Source organism: Lynx canadensis, chromosome A1 (genome assembly GCF_007474595.2).
Source record: "Lynx canadensis isolate LIC74 chromosome A1, mLynCan4.pri.v2, whole genome shotgun sequence".
NCBI lineage: Eukaryota > Metazoa > Chordata > Mammalia > Carnivora > Felidae > Lynx > Lynx canadensis.
This window is the reverse complement of record NC_044303.2, coordinates 169,459,429-169,479,428: the sequence shown is the minus strand read 5'-3', so window position 1 is coordinate 169,479,428 and position 20,000 is coordinate 169,459,429. Positions and strand designations below refer to the sequence as shown.

The window sequence follows — 20,000 nt, the reverse complement described above, 5'->3', positions numbered from 1 at the left end:
GAAAACTTACAAAATTTTATACAGAGCTTTTACCTAAATGAAATGAATTTCTTAAATTATGTAATAAATAACTGACCTTTTCAGATAGTATACATTAGTTATTAAATTAATCCAAATCTGCGCTTACCTGCAATTACTCCATTTGTCTACACTGTTCTGCCACACTAGCTTCTGCAGCTCCTCAGTTATACCTAGGAACACTCTTTCCCCAGACACTCAGGGAAGAAAGATACTGACCCAATGAAACACGAGCATGGCTCTAGGGCCTTGGAATTGGCATGTGTTCTCACAGGCCAGTATTCATGCTGCGCTGTTAAATGCTTTTACTATTGCTCCTGCATATAACCCTACGGACAAGTCTTTGGTTTGGTTCACTTTTCTCTTCAAAATTTATTTGGAGGCCTTCTTGGATCACAATGATTTAAAAAACCAGCTGTTCCCTAGACACACACACACACACACACACACACACATGTCACCTAACCTCTGATCTCACCATCACACTCAGGTCATTATCTGCTTGATGGGCTTCATTTGCATAGCATTTATTGCACTCCAACATAATATAGATCACTGCTCAGCAGAGTGTGTGTTAACTAAATATTTGCTAAACAAATAAATATTAAGTCACATATATTTTCCAGTCATTTCTTTATTAAATTTTTATATTATTTTAATAATTTAATTACATAATTAAGGAACATGGATATAGATTTAAGGAAAAAGAAGTCTCTAATTTCATAAAATGTTAAATTGAAACAGACTTCAACCTATCAAAAACCGTATCTCAAGATTCCAAAAGAGGAAAATTATTAAACAGTAATATTGGAAGAAGCAAGCTATGTTACTTAGCTATAAAGTAAAATAGCCTTTAAATGATCTGAAACCAAGAACATGAAGAGAAGACCTAATTAAAAGTACAGCTTTTCTCTTGTGCAAACTGTTGTTTGTGTACATGTGTCCAACATTAACGCTGTTGCCACAAACTTGTCTCCTCACAAGTTAGTCTCTGTCACAGAAAGACTTACTCTCTGGGTGCCTGGGTGGCTTGTCAGTTAAGCGTCCCACTCTTGGTTTTGGTTCATGTCATATCTCACGGTTTGTGAGTTTCAGCCTCACATCAAGCCCCATGTCGAGCCCCAAGTCAGGCTGACTGCTGTCAGTGCAGAGCCTGCTTCAGATCCTCTGCCCCACTCTCCATTCTCTCCCCATCCCCTGCTCATGCTCTTGCTCTCTCTCAAAAATAAACACTAAAAAGAAGGAAGGAAGGAAGGAAGGAAGGAAGGAAGGAAGGAAGGAAGGAAGGAAGGAAGGAAGGAAGGAAGGCTTACTCTCTGCAAAATTCTGCCTCTACTGTTCTGGCATCCCACACTAAATTCTGATAAAATGCCACAGTTACTTGATTTAAGCTGGCAGGCAAGTCATTTGTCTAAAGTTCAATTTAAAGGCTCATTGCCTAACTCACCTGAATTTATTCATGCACTTTATCTTTTTTTTATATGTTTTTATTTATTTTTGAGAGAAAGAGACAGAGTACTAGTGAGGGATGGGCAGAGAGAGAGGGAGACACAGAATCCGAAGCAGGCTGAAGGCTCCGAGCTGTTAGCACAGGGCCTGACATGGGGCTCAAACTCACAAACTGTGAGTCGAAGTTGGATGGCTCAACCAACTGAGCCACCCAGGCGCCCCTTATTCATGAACTTTAATTTCCATTCTAAAAGAAATTTCTTTAAAAAAACAGCTAAATATGAAGAAATATTAAATTTAACAAGACAAATAAACTTCGAGTCACCATTTAAATGTTAATGTTGAACTATGTATCTTTCTTAACTAAATTTTATCAAGTCCTTATATTTTACCTCAAATCCCAGCATTGCCACCCAATATTACTGTTTATTGATTTTCTTTTCATAAAGACTCATAGTATAGTTTTTGATATTTTACAGTCTTTTTTTCAATTTAACATTTATGAAATCAAAGATACTTCCTTTTCCTTAAACCCACACCCTTGTTCCTTAAAATAAGCAGTTTATTCTAGTCTCTAAAGTCTAGACTCTGTAGTCTACGCAGATAGTAGGTAAGAACATGGGCTCATAGCTCTGCCTCTTAATTGTTCTGTTATCTTCTGCAAGTCATTTATGATTTTAAGCTTCAGCTCCTCATTCATAATATTGTATGGGGCTAAAAACAACACTGATATTTATTATTATTATTATTATTATTATTATTATTATTAATTTACATCCAAGTTAGCATATACTGCACCAATGATTTAAGGAGTAGATTCCTTAATGCCCCTTACCCATTTAGCTCATCCCCCCTCCCACAACCCCTCCAGCAACCCTCTGTTTGTTCTCCATATTTAAGAGTCTCTTATGTTTTGTCCCCCTCCGTGTTTTTATACTATTTTTCTTTCCCTTCCCTTATGTTCATCTGTCTTGTCTCTTAAAAGTCCTCATATGAGTGAAGTCATGTGATATTTGTGTCTCTCTGGCTAATTTCACCTAGCATTATATCCTCTAGTTCCATCTACATAGTTGCAAATGGCAAGACTTCATTCTTCTTGATTGCCGAGTAATACTCTATTGTATATATATACCACATCTTCTTTATCCATTCATCCATCGATGGGCACTGGGCTCTTTCCATACTTTGGCTATTGTTGATAGTGCTGCTATGGGGCTAGTTATAATACTTCATAGGAATATGTAAGGATTAAATGAGATAATGCACATGAAAAGCTCAGCAAGCCCCTGGTCTAACAATTGCTCAATGAATTCAATGCTTCAACAAATATTTAATGAACCTCTGCTATAAGCAGGCACTATAAGCACGGGGGCTACAGCTGCACTAAATGTTAAATATAATTCTGGCCTTTATGGAACTTATATTCCACTTGGGGAAGACAGACAAGTAAAACTATATGATATAAAATAATTTCAAGTAAATACAACTGCAGCAAAGAGATATTAAGAAGCAGAAGAGGGGAATAATAAGGAAGTGAGGTATTATTTCACACAAGGTAGTCAGAAAAAGCCTCTGTAATGAATGACATTGGAATAGAAACTGAACTCAGTAAAGAACAGGTTCTGTGCATCTCCAATGTGCTGGCTAACAGAAGAAGGATGGTGATGGGTGATCAATAACCCCTGTTACAACAGTGCCTTTTCATCCTCCATTCTTTTCCACAAACTGTGGGAAGCAGCACAGGAGAAATCAGCCAGTGGAGGGTGAGGGAGAAATGGCTTGGGCACTAGCTTTATTATCATGAGAAAGTTAAATAATTCCTCTAATTCTAGATTGTCTAGTTTCTTGTACTTCTGAAGATAAGAAAGATAATCCTGTGGCCACGGTGTCCTCCAGTTAGGCATGATGATGATATATTTTCATGGGTAAGAAAGAAATAAATAGGAACTGAGAAGTCAGTTGCTATAAACAGAAATTAGATTGAGACCAAAATAGCACTCTTTATGTAGGCTAAAAATGAAGACTGGCAAGACGGAAATGAGATGTTTTATAGCATATTATATGGTCAAAGACATTAACTTCTTGCACAAATTAAATCAAGAAATATATTCAAGTTATAAGACTATAAATAATTTCTCAAAGGAAGATATATAATAGATAATACCACCATAATATAATCCATGTCAGTTTGTTATTCACTCATAATTGAAAACTGTCTAATTTTCACAACTCTTTTTTGTGGTTTTCTTTTAAAAGAGTAATATGCTTCATTAAATAAAATGCATAACAATATTTACAACAAACAGATAACAAACTGCATATTTCAAGTACCAGTACTTTAGATCAGGTTAAAAATCAGCTGGATAAACTTCAAATTTCTACCTCATAAAACAATCATACATAGCTCCTTAATCTTCCAGGGCTTTCAGTCTATAGAAGTTATTTTCATAGCCAGTGCTATATAAAATGATGAGATAGATAATCAGCTCCACAGCCAGTGCTGGGAGTTTGAGAGAAAGAGAATAATTGGCCATGTAACAGTCCAGACAATCTACTCCATTTATCTAGGCTCATTTCATGGAAATTTTTATATAGAGAAGGATATAGCTTTATTTGAAATTATATATTCCTACAAAAGCCCAGATCTGCATTTTTATGTGTCTCTTTTATGGCTTTGGTCTCTCAATTTAGACCTGGCTAAGCAAGTAGAAAATGCAAATATTTGGTTGGCTGTAAAATGGGCTATCAATATTTCTGAAAACCCAGTTGTATATCTTGTTGACCTAACATGGCTAGAACTGCACTGAAATTTATTTCATACTGGAATTAAAGTTCAAACTTTTACATGTACAGGTTAAGTATACAAAACTCCTGTCACTTATAGTGCTAGTGAGAGGGCTATGGTAGAGGAGATGTCGAAAACAAACTCCAGACTTACGGTTTGAGAAGCTAAATATTTGGTGGTACAGGTTTCCCCCATTATCCAAAAGTTTGCTTTAGGCCACTCTGCTTTTACAAAAGACTTAAATTAGTACCTGTTTTTGTTAACCGAAAGAAATTTGAAGAAAATTTTCACTTTTATGAAATGGTAATTGCTTCTTTGCTTTATGCCTTTTGCTTACAAAAGATTTCAGAGAAACACTCTACTTGGATAGTGAGGAAAACTTGTACCATTTAATAAAAAAGGAAGAACAAATTTTGGGGTTAAAGGTGATAAAATCAAGTTTTAGGTAAAGAGTGGAAAAATCTCTTATGTCTTTTGGGAAAGATATAAATGTAAGCTAGAAATATAAATTTGGAAGTCACTGATACGTAAACAGTACATGAAGCCATGGGAATAGCTCATCTTAATCAAAGAAAAGAATCCCTAGAATTCTGCAGAACAACAGCAGTTATCCATTGATGGAAGAGGATACACTGACAAACATCTCTGTTTTACTACAGAAAAATATGAACACCTGTTTTAAACTAACAGAGAATTTTTATAAGGTTTTGTCAAATTAAAATGGGGGGAAAAGCAAAGAGAAATATATAAATGAAGAATGAACCAATCACATAGTTCTAGAAAACTGTGCAAGAAGGCCAATGTCTTAGCCACAGAATTAGTGTTTAGCAATTGACTTTCAAAATCTTGTGTGAAAGCAATGTCAAGGCTCAGCCCCTCAGTAATGACTGAGTAACAGAATGTGAGAACAAATACAGACATTACTTCTAGTCTAACAAAGGATAGCAACAGTTTTTTTTTTATTTCTTTTTCTGAATCTCAATTATACATTAGCATTCTTCCAAATAACACTTCCTTCATATTAAAAGTCATTCCTAGATATATAAAAATCAAATTAGCAGATATTAACCTACCAGGTTGTATAGCTGTTTATGGCCACACTGTTCTTGATAGTAGATGGCCTCCAAAGAAAAGGACTCTTACCTACCCCAGGTCAATTTCTGAAACATCAAAAGTACTCAAAAGCCAACCCAGCTCCATTGCTGCACTTTGGTCCAAGCCCCACAGATTTTATCTTAAAACACAAACCTTCTTCATACCCATTCCAAACCTTATTAATCTCTTAAAGCATATGAACATAATGCGTTCTGTGTTAGATCTTACAGTTAAAAATTACCCAGAACAATCTCTCACCTCACTGCTTGTCCCCACATAAGAAACTTACAATTTATTGTATTTGAAGAAAATAGTATAGTTTTTTTTTTTAATTTCAAGTGTCTTATATTGTAAACTTAACATCCAAAATTAAAATTCTAATTTACTCATAATTGCTGGACATATTCTTTGACTTTTACATCTTAGAATCTTTCATAAACTGAACCTTTCAAAGTCTGAACCTTACAAAGTAAAAGAAAGGCCTCAAGTGTTTCAAGGAAAACTGGGAAGGAAAAAACAAAACAAAACAAGAACAGGCCATTTGTAAACCAGCAAACACTGAATAAAAAGGCAACCCATCCTAATAAAACCAAGGAACTAGCTGCCTTAGTTATATTAGCACTAGTGGTAATCACAAAGTCCTTATGTTTCCAAACTTCTATAAATAATCTAAGAACTTTATTTGTTGTGGTAAATGTTAACTCCCAAAGCATTCTTTATATATATATATATATATATACATACACACACACACACACACACACACATACATACACACACTCACCTTAGGAATAGGGTTCAGCAGAACTACACCTGATTTCTTAGTGATGACCTGTTTTGTTGTATAGTGATGTTCTATTAGTTGAGGAATGTTTGAAAAACCAGTGCCTTCAAATCGATACAGATTCTGAAGAAAAAACAATAAAGTAGAATAAATATAAAGACATTGCTTCAGCAAGACTACATTAGCAATAAATTAGGTTCCAATAAGAAAATTTACTATTATTGCACAACAATATGAATATACTTAACACCACTGAATGGATACGATGGTAAAAGTAAAAGTAAATATATAAATAAAACTCCAACATGCTGAAAAATTTTACCTTTCCATTGAGAACTTACTTTTTATAATGATTAAACAAAATTCAAACTGTTAAAAAACAGTTTGGAAAAAACAAGAAAGGAAGAAAATGAAAAACTAAAAGGACCTGGAATGCATTTTGCCAAAGGATAACCAAAAGAAATAAAGCATGAGATATGTGTGAGTTAATGAACAAGAAATGCATTTACATTATGTTTATATATGTCCCATTCGATAAATCTTCCAAAATAAAAAATGTTGAAAGTTTGAAGATATTATATTATATCCAATATAGTAATAAATATCTGAAGACCACCTCAGATGATTGATAAATATTTCCTATGTATCAATATAGTAGTAGTTGGTATTTCTATTACTGGGGTTATTCGTGTATTGTTCTTTCACTAAAAGCACCTAGTCATTCACACACCATTAACAAAGAAATAAAATGCACAGTGACAAACAACAAATATCAGCATGCTCAACTCTTACACTTCGTGATTTCAAAACATTACAGAGGTAACATTTTCTCAAACTGTGACACAACCCCTTTCCTCTGTCTTCCTATTTAAATAGGCATACAATAACCATATGGATGAATTGATAACAATAAATTTAGCATTAAAAAATATCTTGTTGGCCACACATTTCAATGCAGGAAGCAATGGAATGCAACGTAATATAATAAAAACTTCTTTCTGATTGTTCACAAAGTGCTTGCTCATACATAAACAGGTGATATGTACACATGCCAATATGAATGTGCTCTAAGAAAACTATGTTAAGAAATAAGAACTTTAGAAACTACCAAAATGTGGATACTATTTACATTCCTGGAAGATTACTTTCCTAGTTAAAAGATTTAAGAAATTAAAGCTCTTTTTCCATAGTATAAAATAAGATTAAGTTTACCAGAATTGAATTTATATCCAACCTTTAAATGGATATTTGTTTCATCAAGTGAGGGACAAACAGGAGCTAGCTAATCATAGAATATAAATTCAATCCAAGGCAGTTCGTGTTAGAATCAATTCAGAGCAGTTGTTAATAAATTGCCTAAAGAATTTTTGTACATAGCAGTCAGGTCTGCTATGATATACTGACAATGATATTTAAGAATATTTCATACTGAAGACACTAATATATTATTAGGCATGCAATGCACTGAGCAAGTTCTCTCAGGGTCTCAGTTCATTCATTGGTGAAACAAATATTTGGATCTCCTCAAAGAATGGGGCTTGACCACGTATCAATATACAAAACACTTTGCCCAGTATATGGCACATAGTACACAGTCAAATATTAAATCACCAAAGCAATAAGAATCCTTGGATTATAAAAATTATTCCAGGGGCGCCTGGGTGGCTCAATCGGTTAAGAGTCCGACTTCGGCTCAGGTCACCATCTCGCGGTTTGTGAGTTCAAGCCCCGCGACGGGCTCTGTGCTGACAGCTCAGAGCCTGGAGCCTGTTTCCGATTCTGTGTCTCCCTCTCTCTCTGTGACCCTCCCCTGTTCATGCTCTGTCTCTCTCTGTCTCAAAAATAAATAAACGTTTAAAAAAAATTATTCCAAATCCAGATATAGGAAAATAAACATTTTCAATGAATGCTTAAAAGTGTAAATTAAATTTTCTCCAGGGATCATCATCATCTGCAAGTAATCAAATATCCTGGAAGGCATTGTTATATGAAACTGATTAAGAAATGAAGAAATGCAAAAGGTTATAGAAGTGAAACATGTAATAACAATATAAACAACCACAAAATTTCAACCAAATATACAGTATTATAACTTGAAAGACTTTGAGAGTAAATCTTAAGCATTCTCACCACACACACACAAGTATTTAACTGTGTGAGGCGCATGGATGTGTTAACTGTCTTGATCCTGGTAACCATTTTACAAAGTATGTGTAACAAACCATCATGTTGCACATGTTAAATGTACACAATTGTATTTGTCAACATTTATTGACAATATTATTGACAATAATCCATAAAGTTAAAAACATACCCACTGTTTTCCCTTTGTCTTCTTTCAGTCTACTCTTAATACAGCAGCAGGGGACCCTGTTACAGCAGATCATTCCATTACCTTGCTTATATTCTTATCTCCCTCAGAATAAAAGCTAAAGTCTTTACCATGGTCTTTAAGGCACTATACAATCTGTCCTCTATCATCTCTCTTACCTCATTTCTAACCACTACCACTCCCCTCCACTTCCCTCCAGTCCCCCTCATTTCCTTCTTCTTTTAAAACACACTATACACACTCCTTTCTCAGGGAGTTTACATTTGCGGCTTAAATAGTTTCTCAGATGGACATATGGGTAATGGCCCCCCTACTTCCTCCAGTCTTTCAGCATATGTCATCTTTCAGTGAGGTCTTCTTTGGCCACCCAACACAATATTCAGAATCCATTTTCTCACCCCAACTAAATTTCTTATCTCCTTTTCCTTATTGAATTTTTCTCCTCAGAAGTTAACACCATCTAACATCAAATATATTTTACTTTTTATCTTGCTCTTCGTCTATCTCTTCCTCTAGAATGTAAGCTCATGAGGTGATAAATTTTTACATTTGCTTTGCTCATCACAGTATCCCCATGGTCTAGAACAGTGCCTGGCACATATTTCTTAGATCAATAACCACGTATGAATGAATGAAATATAACGCATATTAAATAACTGAAGTTAAAGAGACAAGTAAGATAACTTAACCTGGAAATCAATACTGAATAGTTCAGACACCTGCAAACCCAAGATACTGAAGTACAATGTTGAATACAAAGCAAGTAACATGATAAAATTCACAGAGAATCAAATTTCAAATCAGCCGCTAGTGTTATAACATCTTATATAAAATTCCAATATACATTTATAATTAGAGAAACATTTGAATAGAATAATGGGAATTTTCATTTAAGAACATATCTAGCTTTTAGTTTAAAGACAGTTTTCTGCCACTGATGTAGTAATCATGGTGAGTGAATACAGTGAGTGATACAACAGCAGTACTTACTTCATGGGCTGAAGTAAGAAACTGATTTCTAGCAATTATCTTTTTAAAGCGATCATGTTGACATCAGTGAAGTTCTCAGAGTCCTAACTGTGCAAAACCGATTAACTCACTTTCCTAAAGATGAAGATAAAGTAATGAATCTAGAAATGATGCTAAGACATACGCTTATAAAGTTCAGCTAAGCATCAAACTCAGGTCAAGAGTAGTACATTCACAAAAACTGTTGAGGGCTTGTTTCTTGATACTCTCAAAATTCCGAATATTATAATCTAACATTGTATAAATCTGTATAAATTTCTTGTAGCTCAGATGACATGAAGTTCGGTTCACATACAAACAGATTCTTTTTTAAGTTTTTCTACACAGCTTTGCCAATGGTATCACAGAGAGAATCCAGACTAATCTATAAATCTAAAAAATTTTTTAATGTTCATATTTATTTTTGAGAGAGAGAGAGAGAGAGAGAGAGAGTGTGTAAGGGGGGAAGGGCAAAGAGATAGGGAGACACAGAATCCAAAGCAGGCTCCAGGCTCTGAGCTGTCAGCACAGAGCCAACACGGGGCTCAAACTCACAAACAGTGTGACCATGACCTGAGCCGAAGTTGGACACTTGACTGAGCCACCCAGGCATTTCCAGACTAATCTTTAAATAAGACACTTTTCTTTGGAGCAAATGTTGCTACTAATGATCTCTTAGGCAAATTCCAAAAGAAGCAATAAAAAATAGTAGAAAATAAATTTTTGCAAATTTCTACAAAGATCATTTTGTTGATTGTCATTTGTATTACATGATTAGATATCATGTAATATATCATTGAAAATAAAAAGTATGAATAAAAAATATAACTCAAATTTTGTAAAATAAAAAATATATAGATACATATAATTAAAATATATCCAAAAAATCTCAAGGAATAGACACTGAACTGTTATGTTTTCACAACACATTTGCTACATCTAGAATTTGTTTCTGAGTTATCATTGTGCTACTTAAGAATCAAATATGCATATGTATGAAAAATACATAAAAAAACAGAATCAGATTTTCTTGCTATACATACTTGCAGAGGAGTGTTATACAAGGAAGTCAGATAGAACAGAATAAGCACACAAAAAATGAGAAGTGGCTTCAATGAATGTATAATTTGAAATAATATGCCTGAATAGAACTCTTGAAAAAGAACTCAGAACAAGCCGGCAGAAGGAAGGAAGGAAGGAAGGAAGGAAGGAAGGAAGGAAGGAAGGAAGGAAGGAAGATCATTTCTGAAAGAGGCTGAGACGAATATGCTAAACAAAAAACAAGAAAAACTAAAATACTCCTTTTCTTGGTAAAATACCTTAAAATGAAAATATAAAACGTAAGTTCTAGCTTTGTCAAATAAAAACAGCTCATGGAATATATAAATATATAAATAACTCATTAAACCAGTACACAGGAAAGATTGTTAGAGAGTTCGGGGAATAGTATTAATAAGGTTTCTGTATGGCTTTCCTAAAAAGCCAAGTTAGCTTTTATTCATTCTTCAGATGTTGTCTCAAATTTAACATCCTTAAGTTTCCCAATTAAAACCTTTTATAGCAACATGTATCTACTTTACATCTCTTATTACATTTTATAATTATATATAGCATGTGTGATTTATAAATGACTGTGAACCTCCCCCCTAGACTATAAGCTCCACCATTACATCCCAGGGCCTTAAAAGTACTTGTTCAATCATTATTTCCTGGAAATCAATATTAATGAGGTTTTGGAATTGCTTTAATTGTTAAGAAGAAAGTCTTCTAAGTCTTTAATTGTGTACCAGGGACACAGAAAATGATATCTTGTGATAGTTTCATTTTGACTTTAAGGTATTTCTTGCCTTCTCTGGAGTCCTTGAATGGTATTAGAGCAATTAAAATGATTCAAAGTATATTATATAAGCATATAACAATAAGGCACAAACTTGGAACCAACTGTCATTCAAACAAGTTTTGGATTACTCACTTTTACTTAGTTTTCCTTGAGATTCATAGCATGAATTTAAAAATACATGTAGTTCAAAGAGCCTAGAGATTGTGGTAAAAGAACAAAGTAAACCTATGTGGTATGTTCTGAGACTGACTCGCCCAGATCTAACTGGAACTTAGCATATGATGACATCTAATAAATACCTTTTGAATAAACCAGTGATTTAACACATTCAGATACCCAATTTCACACAGCAATTACAGCCTCCACTTTTGGGTTATTTTTGTTTTATTGACTCATATCCCTGGGACTTACATGTTAGTATTTGCTGAATGACTGGATAAGGAAAAAAAAAAAGATGATGATATGCCATTACATAGAGATTTTTTTTGTTTTAAAATATTTATCATTGTGTTCTTTTTAATTCATCACCATATATTAATTCAAATTTCTCAGTTCAACCATTCCTAATTCTGCATCTTTAATATTTATCTGTTCTTGAATTCTACAAATGTCTCACTTACTAGGTTTTAGGTTCACTAAGAAGTAGGCCATACATTTTTCACTTTCATGTCCTTACACTGAATAACATGGTACTCTACAAAAATGGGTTTCTAACAAATGACTGTCATATAAATAAATTAGAGAAATATAAATTGGCACTTTCCTATTAATAATAAGAAATTCTTTCTGGAGTATTTTGTCTAATTTTGTTTTATCATACACAAAAACAAAGATTTGTGTATATATTTTCTTATCAAATGGAACAAAACCATTTAAATCTCTGTGAAAATCTATCAACATTTATGACACAAAATAAACAGGTTTAGCTACAAACACTAAAGATGTTTAGATGCAGTCTCTTACATCAAGCACCCTAAACAGGCTAGTAACTATGGAAAAGGTCAGTGAATAACAACGAAGATTACAGAGATTGAGATAATCCTGTATGTATGTGTGTGTATATATATACACCTGGATTTACAAAATTAATAAATTTAGCATCTAATAAAAATTACAACTTAGGGTGCCAAAGTGGCTCAGTCGGTTAAGCGCCTGAGTCATGATCTCACAGTCCTGAGTCATGAGTCTCACAGATCTCAAGTTCAAGCCCCACGTTGGCTCTGTGCTCAGAGGCTCAGAGCCTAGAGCCTGCTTCAGATTCTGTGTCTCCCTTTCTCTCTGCCCCTTCCCCACTCGCACTCTGTCTCTCCCTCAAAAATAAAATAAAAACGTAAAAATAAATAAATAAATGAATAATTAAAAGAAAGTACAATTCTTGCTTGAATAAGACCAAAGATAGATATTCTCTCCTAGAACAGTGAAAAATGTAAAAATTAGAAGTATCTGTGTCCATCTTGATCATTCATAGTGTTCACATAATGTTCACAGCAAGCAGAGTTTCACAACCTGTTAAAAAGTAACTGCAAGGACTGCTGGGGCTCAATCAGTTAAGCCTCCGACTGTTGATTTCGGCTCAGGTCATGATGTTCTGGTCCTGAGATCAAGCCCCAAGTAGAGCTTACTACAGAGTGTGGAGCCTGCCCCTCCCCCACTAGTTCTCTCGTTCTCTCTCTCTCTCTCTCTCTCTCTGCCCACCCCCACCATCTTTCTTTCTCTCTCAAAATAAATAAATAAACTTAAAAAAAAAGTAACTGTAATATGGGGGTACCTGGCTGGCTCAGTTGGTTAAGCATCCAACTCTTGATTTTGGCTCAGGTCATGATCCCAAGGTCATGAGATTGAGCCCTGCATTGGGCTCTGCACTAGGTGTGGAGCCTGCTTGGGATTCTCTCTCTCTCTCTCTCTCTCTCTCTCTCTCTCTCTCTCTCTCTCTCCCCCTCCCTCTCTCTCTCTCTGCCCCTCTCCTGCCCCTACATCCTCTCCTCTCTCTCAAAAAAAAAAAAAAAAAAAAACAAATAACAAAAAGTAACTGTAATATGCAGCCAAAAATAAATAAATAAATAAAAGCTTCAAAATAATTGCCACCCTACACTGCAGTTGACAGAGACAATGTTGTTAAAAATAGCATTACTTGTGATTGTGAATACCTCAAACCTTAATATATAAATTCCAAAACAACACTTCATTAGTATTGAAATTTCACAAATAAATCTCATGGAAACCCAAAAGAAACTTTTTAAATTAACTTTTCCAATTACATGGATATTTCATATAAAGTACATTTTATTTTCTCTCAAGTGATGTCATCAAACAATGGTAAAAATGTCTAATATTTGCAAAGTACCTTACACCTTATGAAATACATACTTACTGATTTGATTCTCACAATTTTGGTACCAGCTATTACCCCCATTATTTCCCAAACCAGAGAGTTTCTAGAGTACAAACTGGGACAGAAACCCAACTCTTTTCATACTAAGTTCAGTGCTTTACCCACTTTTTGGTATTTTTCCTACTTTCTAAAATCTCATCTTTCTTTATGTCTTCCTTTCTTAGTACACCTGTCCCCTCATTTACATACAGCTTTTATAATCTACTACTGGATTATAAACTCCTTGATTGGACTATAATAGCCAATCACTAAATATGTCATAATGAATTCCCCCATTTATTGGCCCCTTTCAGGCAACAGGTATATGAGGAAGGAAATGAGATAATTTTAGCTCATGAAAGATTTACCTATACAAATTGAAAAAGAATTTAAACCTCCCCAGTCTATATCACCCTAAAACTTCTTTTTTCAACTAATTTAAGAGCTCAACATTATATAGTGAGAATTAACTAAATAAAATCAGGCAGTGAAAAACCTGAGGCATTTACAGAAATACAGGCACTCTCATGTGTAACAGAGATCTTTGCAAAATTTCAGTGACAGAAGGAAGCTGAATAAAATCTTCAAATGTGAACCTGTAACAATGTGTTATTTTTAGAATATATTATGCTATTCATTTTAGTCACTTAAAATTAAATGGTGATATTAAAGACAAGGGATAATTTGCAAGTAGACCTTTTCCTTTTGGTTTCTAAGAATAATAATTTAAATTCCTACATTTTAAACTATGTGGTAATAAGGGAAATATTTCAGTCCTGTTTAATGTATGACATATTTTTAAAATAGTAGCTGTTAGAGCTTAGTAAATAGATGGAAACATTCATATAAATTTTAGTTTACAGTTAACCAATGACCTTTCCTTCTGTAATTCACATACCATTTTATAAATAAAGCCAACATGGTCACTGATTTTAACACAGAAGTTTATCTACATCCATAACTTAAAGGCACATACAAATTATGAGGGCTTTCCAAGATATGAGGAATGACATACTACTAGAAACAGTAGGTTGGATGCATGAAAGTAGGAAAATATTATTATCAAGGTGAGGTCTGAATACTATACAAAATTAACAATGAATTAATTAATAAATGAAGTGTTTGAGGGACGCCTTAGTGGCTCAGTGGGTTATGTATCCAACTGTAAATTTCACCTCAGGTCATGACCTTGCAGTTCATAGGCTCAAGCCCCTCATCAGACTCCCTGCTGACAGTGCAGAGCCTGCTTGGAATTCTCTCCCTCTCTCTGCCTTTGCCCTGCTCACACTCTCTCTCTTTCTCTCAAAATAAATAAATAAACTTTAAATGAATTAATAAACTTCAAAAATAAATTAAATGTGTAACAACTATTTTTAATTTCTAATATTTAAAAATACATATTTCCTTAACAAGATTAACATTTTAGTGAATTTTGGCACACTGTATTGAAGAAATTCAAGACAAAGTAAAACTAAATACTAAACATAAAGTGTTACAGGCATTTATCACAAACTATTCACCCTCTTATTATAATTTTACTGCAACGAATTATGTCAAAATATACATATAAACTAAATTGGAAACGTACATCAACAAATTGTATGATAAAGTGTCTCCTTTGTCCATCAGAATATACAGAAAGGACATATTCACCAGGTTTCCCATGACTTTCTCGCACCAAGAAGTCTCCTTGTTGTTTTAAAAGTTCTTGTGCTTCTATTCTGGGAATTGCACCGTGGTACCAGTCCTGTTCTGCCAGGGGCTTCTCACTTATGGAGACTGCATCAGAGTACTTGAGCAAACATTGAAAAAAAAAAAAAAAAGAAAGAAACAAATTAGAGAAAATAGGAATTCTTGCTGGTAAAATTTATAGTAATTATAAATACTTCTTACTTATGTTCCTCCTTTTAATTAACTGACTAAAAGTCACATAATGAATCTGAATTTTTCATAATTAAAAAGATATGTATCTCCTGGAGCACAATATTAGCATTTAGTGTTGGAATTTATAATCTTATTCATCATATCATAAAGTAAATCCATAGATTTAAAATTTACCAACCAGATAATTAGGATAAAAGGGGTATTATCAGAAAATTGTCACAAAACGACTTCATTTTCATTTAAATTAAAAGTTGAGTTAATTATTTTTATGGGAAAACTCTCAATGACATGGGCGGTAGACTGCCCATATGCTATATTTTAGAAGCAATATCTAAGGCTTTATTAGATGCTGCCCTGCTGTTATACCTTCCCATTCTTGCTCTCATTCCCCTGACTTCCTTAACCATTACCTCTGCCACATGTCTGGTCCTGACCCTGGAGAGCAATGACAATAAAGCCTTAGGAGATGCAGTATCATTGAAAATCACTAACATGAAATTACAAACATGTGGCAAAAACAAGGGAGGAATATTAGCCATGAGCATGGCAGGAAACGCCATGAGCATGGCAAAATTATCTGTTATTTTAGGAGGCTTCAAATGCTAATACCGAATAACAGATAACTAAAGAACTAAGTATACCTCCTTGAAATTTTCTAATTGGTAATAGATGGAAATGGTTTCTAGTTACAAGTAAAAGGTACGTTTTTATTATCCAAAGAACTAAATTGCACTGGATGGTTAAGAGTACTCTATGGCTGAGGTACAAAAATGTGCACTAACTCTTAGGATTCTTAGAACACAATATGCACAATGTCTCATAAGAAAGTAATTTATAAATTTCCTCAATTGTATAAATTGGAAATTAGAATTAATAATAAATGAAAGGCAAATACTCATAGATAAGGTTTCTCACGCTGACATGATGAGCTGTATATAGGGACAAAGTGTGAATCTTTGTGGTAAATGAAAACTAGTTCTGAAGACAGTCTTCATTGTTTTGTACCACTGAAGAGGCCCAAAAGATATTGGTACAAGTTCTATTTTATATAATCTAAAACCCATCCTAATGATTAAAAAAAAAGAACCCTGAAAAATCCCAAATAGACTTCAAAGAAGAGTTCACATTTTGGTTTCTATTACTTCCACTTATGATATACTTAATTCCTTTAATATATACATGGTATGACTTACATGAAAATTTTTTGTAAGGTAAACAAGACTCATTCTTTTAGTACTAATTATGATTAAATAATATTTCAAGAAAATTTTAATCGTGTTCCCCAAAACGGATTTAAAGAACAAATTACATAAAGAACCAGCCACAACTATGAGATAACTGTGCCTTTAAAGACCAATGCATTATCCACACAAAATTAACGCTTCGTGTATACTGATACTAATAGTTTATCATTCTTAAAGCAGGTCGCCAAAATTATTAAATATATCTTTCCCAAAATTTTATCACAGCGTATCTCACTATAACAAACACCAACATTTTTACTGTAATAGAATATTTCCAAGCACTGCCCATGGCAAAAATTTTTTTTCATAAAAAATCAATAAAACAAGAAATTCAATGTCACCTCTTTGCAAAGAACTTGTTTTTATCATTATCTTTCAAGAAGGTCTACCTATTAGAAAGGCATCGCAAACAAGGATGTCACGTGCCTCATTCCTTATCCTATTCAACTTATCCTCCCAAATTTTGATTTATTTAGAACTGGAAAAATGCAGAGCCTGGAGTATTCATTAAGTCAGAAGGGCATTTGAAGCACAAAAGCTGAGCTAACACCAAGAAATTCATTTAAGGATTTGAATGTGAAGAATCTCTTTGGGGGGAAAAATCATCCTGAAAGAACATCTAAGTTTGTTTATTTGTTTGCTTTAAAAAAAAGAAGTGAATGGGAAAGAATTTATATTACTATTTCACAGGGATTATACACCAGTTGTTTGGATTTATTAGTTTCTTTGAAATAAAGAGCTGCTGTTCCCCAGCTCCTAGACAATATAAAATGTAAGCTGAACTGTGAGTGTGCATGTGAACTACACATATGTAGGAAAGCCCCCACCCATCCCCTGTCTGGGTCTATCAGGTTTTACAGGGACTTCTCTGCAAGCATTGGAAGGAATCTTTTTATTAATATGATTTTAATTAAATTCCAATACAATTTTGCAAGCTTGTTAGTAATAGAAGGTAGAATGTTTCAGCAACAAAATCCAACATCCCAAGAGCTGTCATAATTACATCACAAAGGAAATGAAGCTTTTTACTTCAAATATCAGTAGGGAAAGATTTTTCCTTGTCAGTAAGTTATCTAAAAATTTTGCCCAAGATATGGGGAGGAGGGGGCTTCTTTTTTTTAAGTTATAATTAATCTAATACAATTACTGAGTTATACTTGATAAGACAATCTTTCCTGATAAATTGGGCTAGCTGTTTAGTTATTTTCTCTGGGCCTGGTTCTTAAAGGATAGTCCAGTAAAAACATACTGGGATTAGTCAAATCAAATAATTGGTATAAATGAAGATGCAATGGGTAGTCAATACTAGAAAATGAAAATATTTTTTTTCTTGAGGAAAGAATAAGAGCCTATTTTTTTCTTATCCTATTTCAGGATAATTTTCAAGTACATAAAGAAGATTTGTATGCCTTTATGTCAAACATTTCAGTGTCATATGAGCTCCTTTTTGAGAAGTAAAGAAAAATATTAAAAAAAAAAATCAAGAGTGAGTGGCTGGCTCAGTCGGTAGAGCATATGACGCTTGATCTCATGATTGTAGGTTTGAGCTCCATGTGGGGTGAAGAGATTACTTAAAAAAAAATAAAATCTTAAAAAAAATCAAAGTCTAGATTCTATTAAAATTAGGCACCTAAGAAATGATTAAAAAAAAAAAACCTAAAGTAAAACACCATGGAAAATATATAAGTAAACCTTTCAAGGAACTTGAACAAGCTAAATAAAACTTCAACACAAACATAAAAATGTTTAATAATTTTTTAATTATAAAAATGATATTTAAGTACCTTTTCTATTCTTACATAAATTTAGCCATTAATTTAATAATCTAAGAAAAGAATTATTTCAAATCTAATTTAATATTACATTGGGGTGAGACCAAGTAACTCAGGATTTTAAACATTTCTCAAAAATTCCATAAAGACCCCTTTAATTTTATCACTGGAAAATTTGAGATAGGAATCAAACATCATACACTCAGAGGTAAGAGAATCACCAAACAGTTGCAAAAGGTTGGAAAAGGTCTATTGAAAATGAATCTGCCTGGTGGTAGTAAAAGCTATTTTCAGTGAAAGAAAAATGTAACCATAGGTAGAAAATATATTTTACATCATTTAGAGTTTGACAGTTGAATAAAAACATAAAATGAGAATATGAATAATAATGTTCTTTTTGCCACATTTTTTTCAAATTACTAAATAATTCCATTTTGAATTTATTGAATGAGTTAACTCTTAAAACAATGAAAAATAAAAAATAGCCCAGGTATTTGATCTTAATGATCATTGCCTCAGGCTAGACAAACAGGATGTAAGTTAAATACAGCAGGGTTCTGTCTTTATGAGGCACTAAGGTCTATCTGTATTCTACAAATTCTAATGTTTTTAGCAGTAAGGTAGAATTTATCACTTTTTTTCATGTACTGATATCTTTAACCAAAATAAAGGTACTTCACCTAATGTTTATCTTCCACAACGAAACTAGCAACAAAACTCTTACTCACAAATTTCTTGATTTGTTGTACTTTTTGAGAACCTGAGTTTGTTTAGTCTTTAGCTAATAATATAACTGTTGCCTAGCATCAAAACTAGACAGAATTACATGCTGATCAGATTTGCATTCTAATATAATTCTTTCCAAAACTTTACCTAAAAAGATAGACAAGTAGGCCAAACTCATATATTAGCCTTACTTCCACAACTTCCAATTTCCTTGATTGCCTTTTTGTGCACCTTCTTGGATCTTTCATAAGAGACACTATCTCTAGCAAAATATATTTTCTAAAGGTCTTTCATTTTTGTTTTAATGCTTCTGCTTCCTCCTATACCTTCTGATTTGCTCTGACTTTTTTTTCTTCTTTAGTTCCCATACTCTTCTTCTCTTTATTAGTAATCATTTTCTTTTTTCACTTTAGTATTTTTATCCATTTGCTTTTTCCAATTGTACTCGTGACTCTCATTCATCCTCTTTTATCTGATCATTTCACTGCATGTTTTCTACACTTTTATTTTTTCGTTAACAAATATTCTTTCCTTAAGCTCATACAATATTATATATACAATGTGCCACAATATCACTAATAACACATTTAAGTCAATTAACTGTATTCAGTGCTAATTTCATGTTATACATATCAACTAAAACTATTACCAGATCATTCTAATAACTCATATCTCAGGAAATTTAAATGTTC

At 33.3% G+C, this 20,000-nt stretch overlaps 1 protein-coding gene across 3 annotated transcripts in view; it reads right to left on the bottom strand.

Moving 5' to 3' along the window:
• Nucleotides 1–20,000, bottom strand: part of FER (FER tyrosine kinase) — a 432,909-nt gene that overhangs the window by 218,272 nt on the left and 194,637 nt on the right. For all 3 annotated transcript variants that reach the window (XM_030326125.1, XM_030326151.1, XM_032593989.1), the window contains 2 exons: nucleotides 15,271–15,474; nucleotides 6,132–6,254 (listed from right to left, as the gene is read on the bottom strand). In XM_030326125.1, the coding sequence (XP_030181985.1) occupies nucleotides 6,132–6,254; nucleotides 15,271–15,474 (327 nt within the window). The remainder of the gene's footprint in view (nucleotides 1–6,131; nucleotides 6,255–15,270; nucleotides 15,475–20,000) is intronic.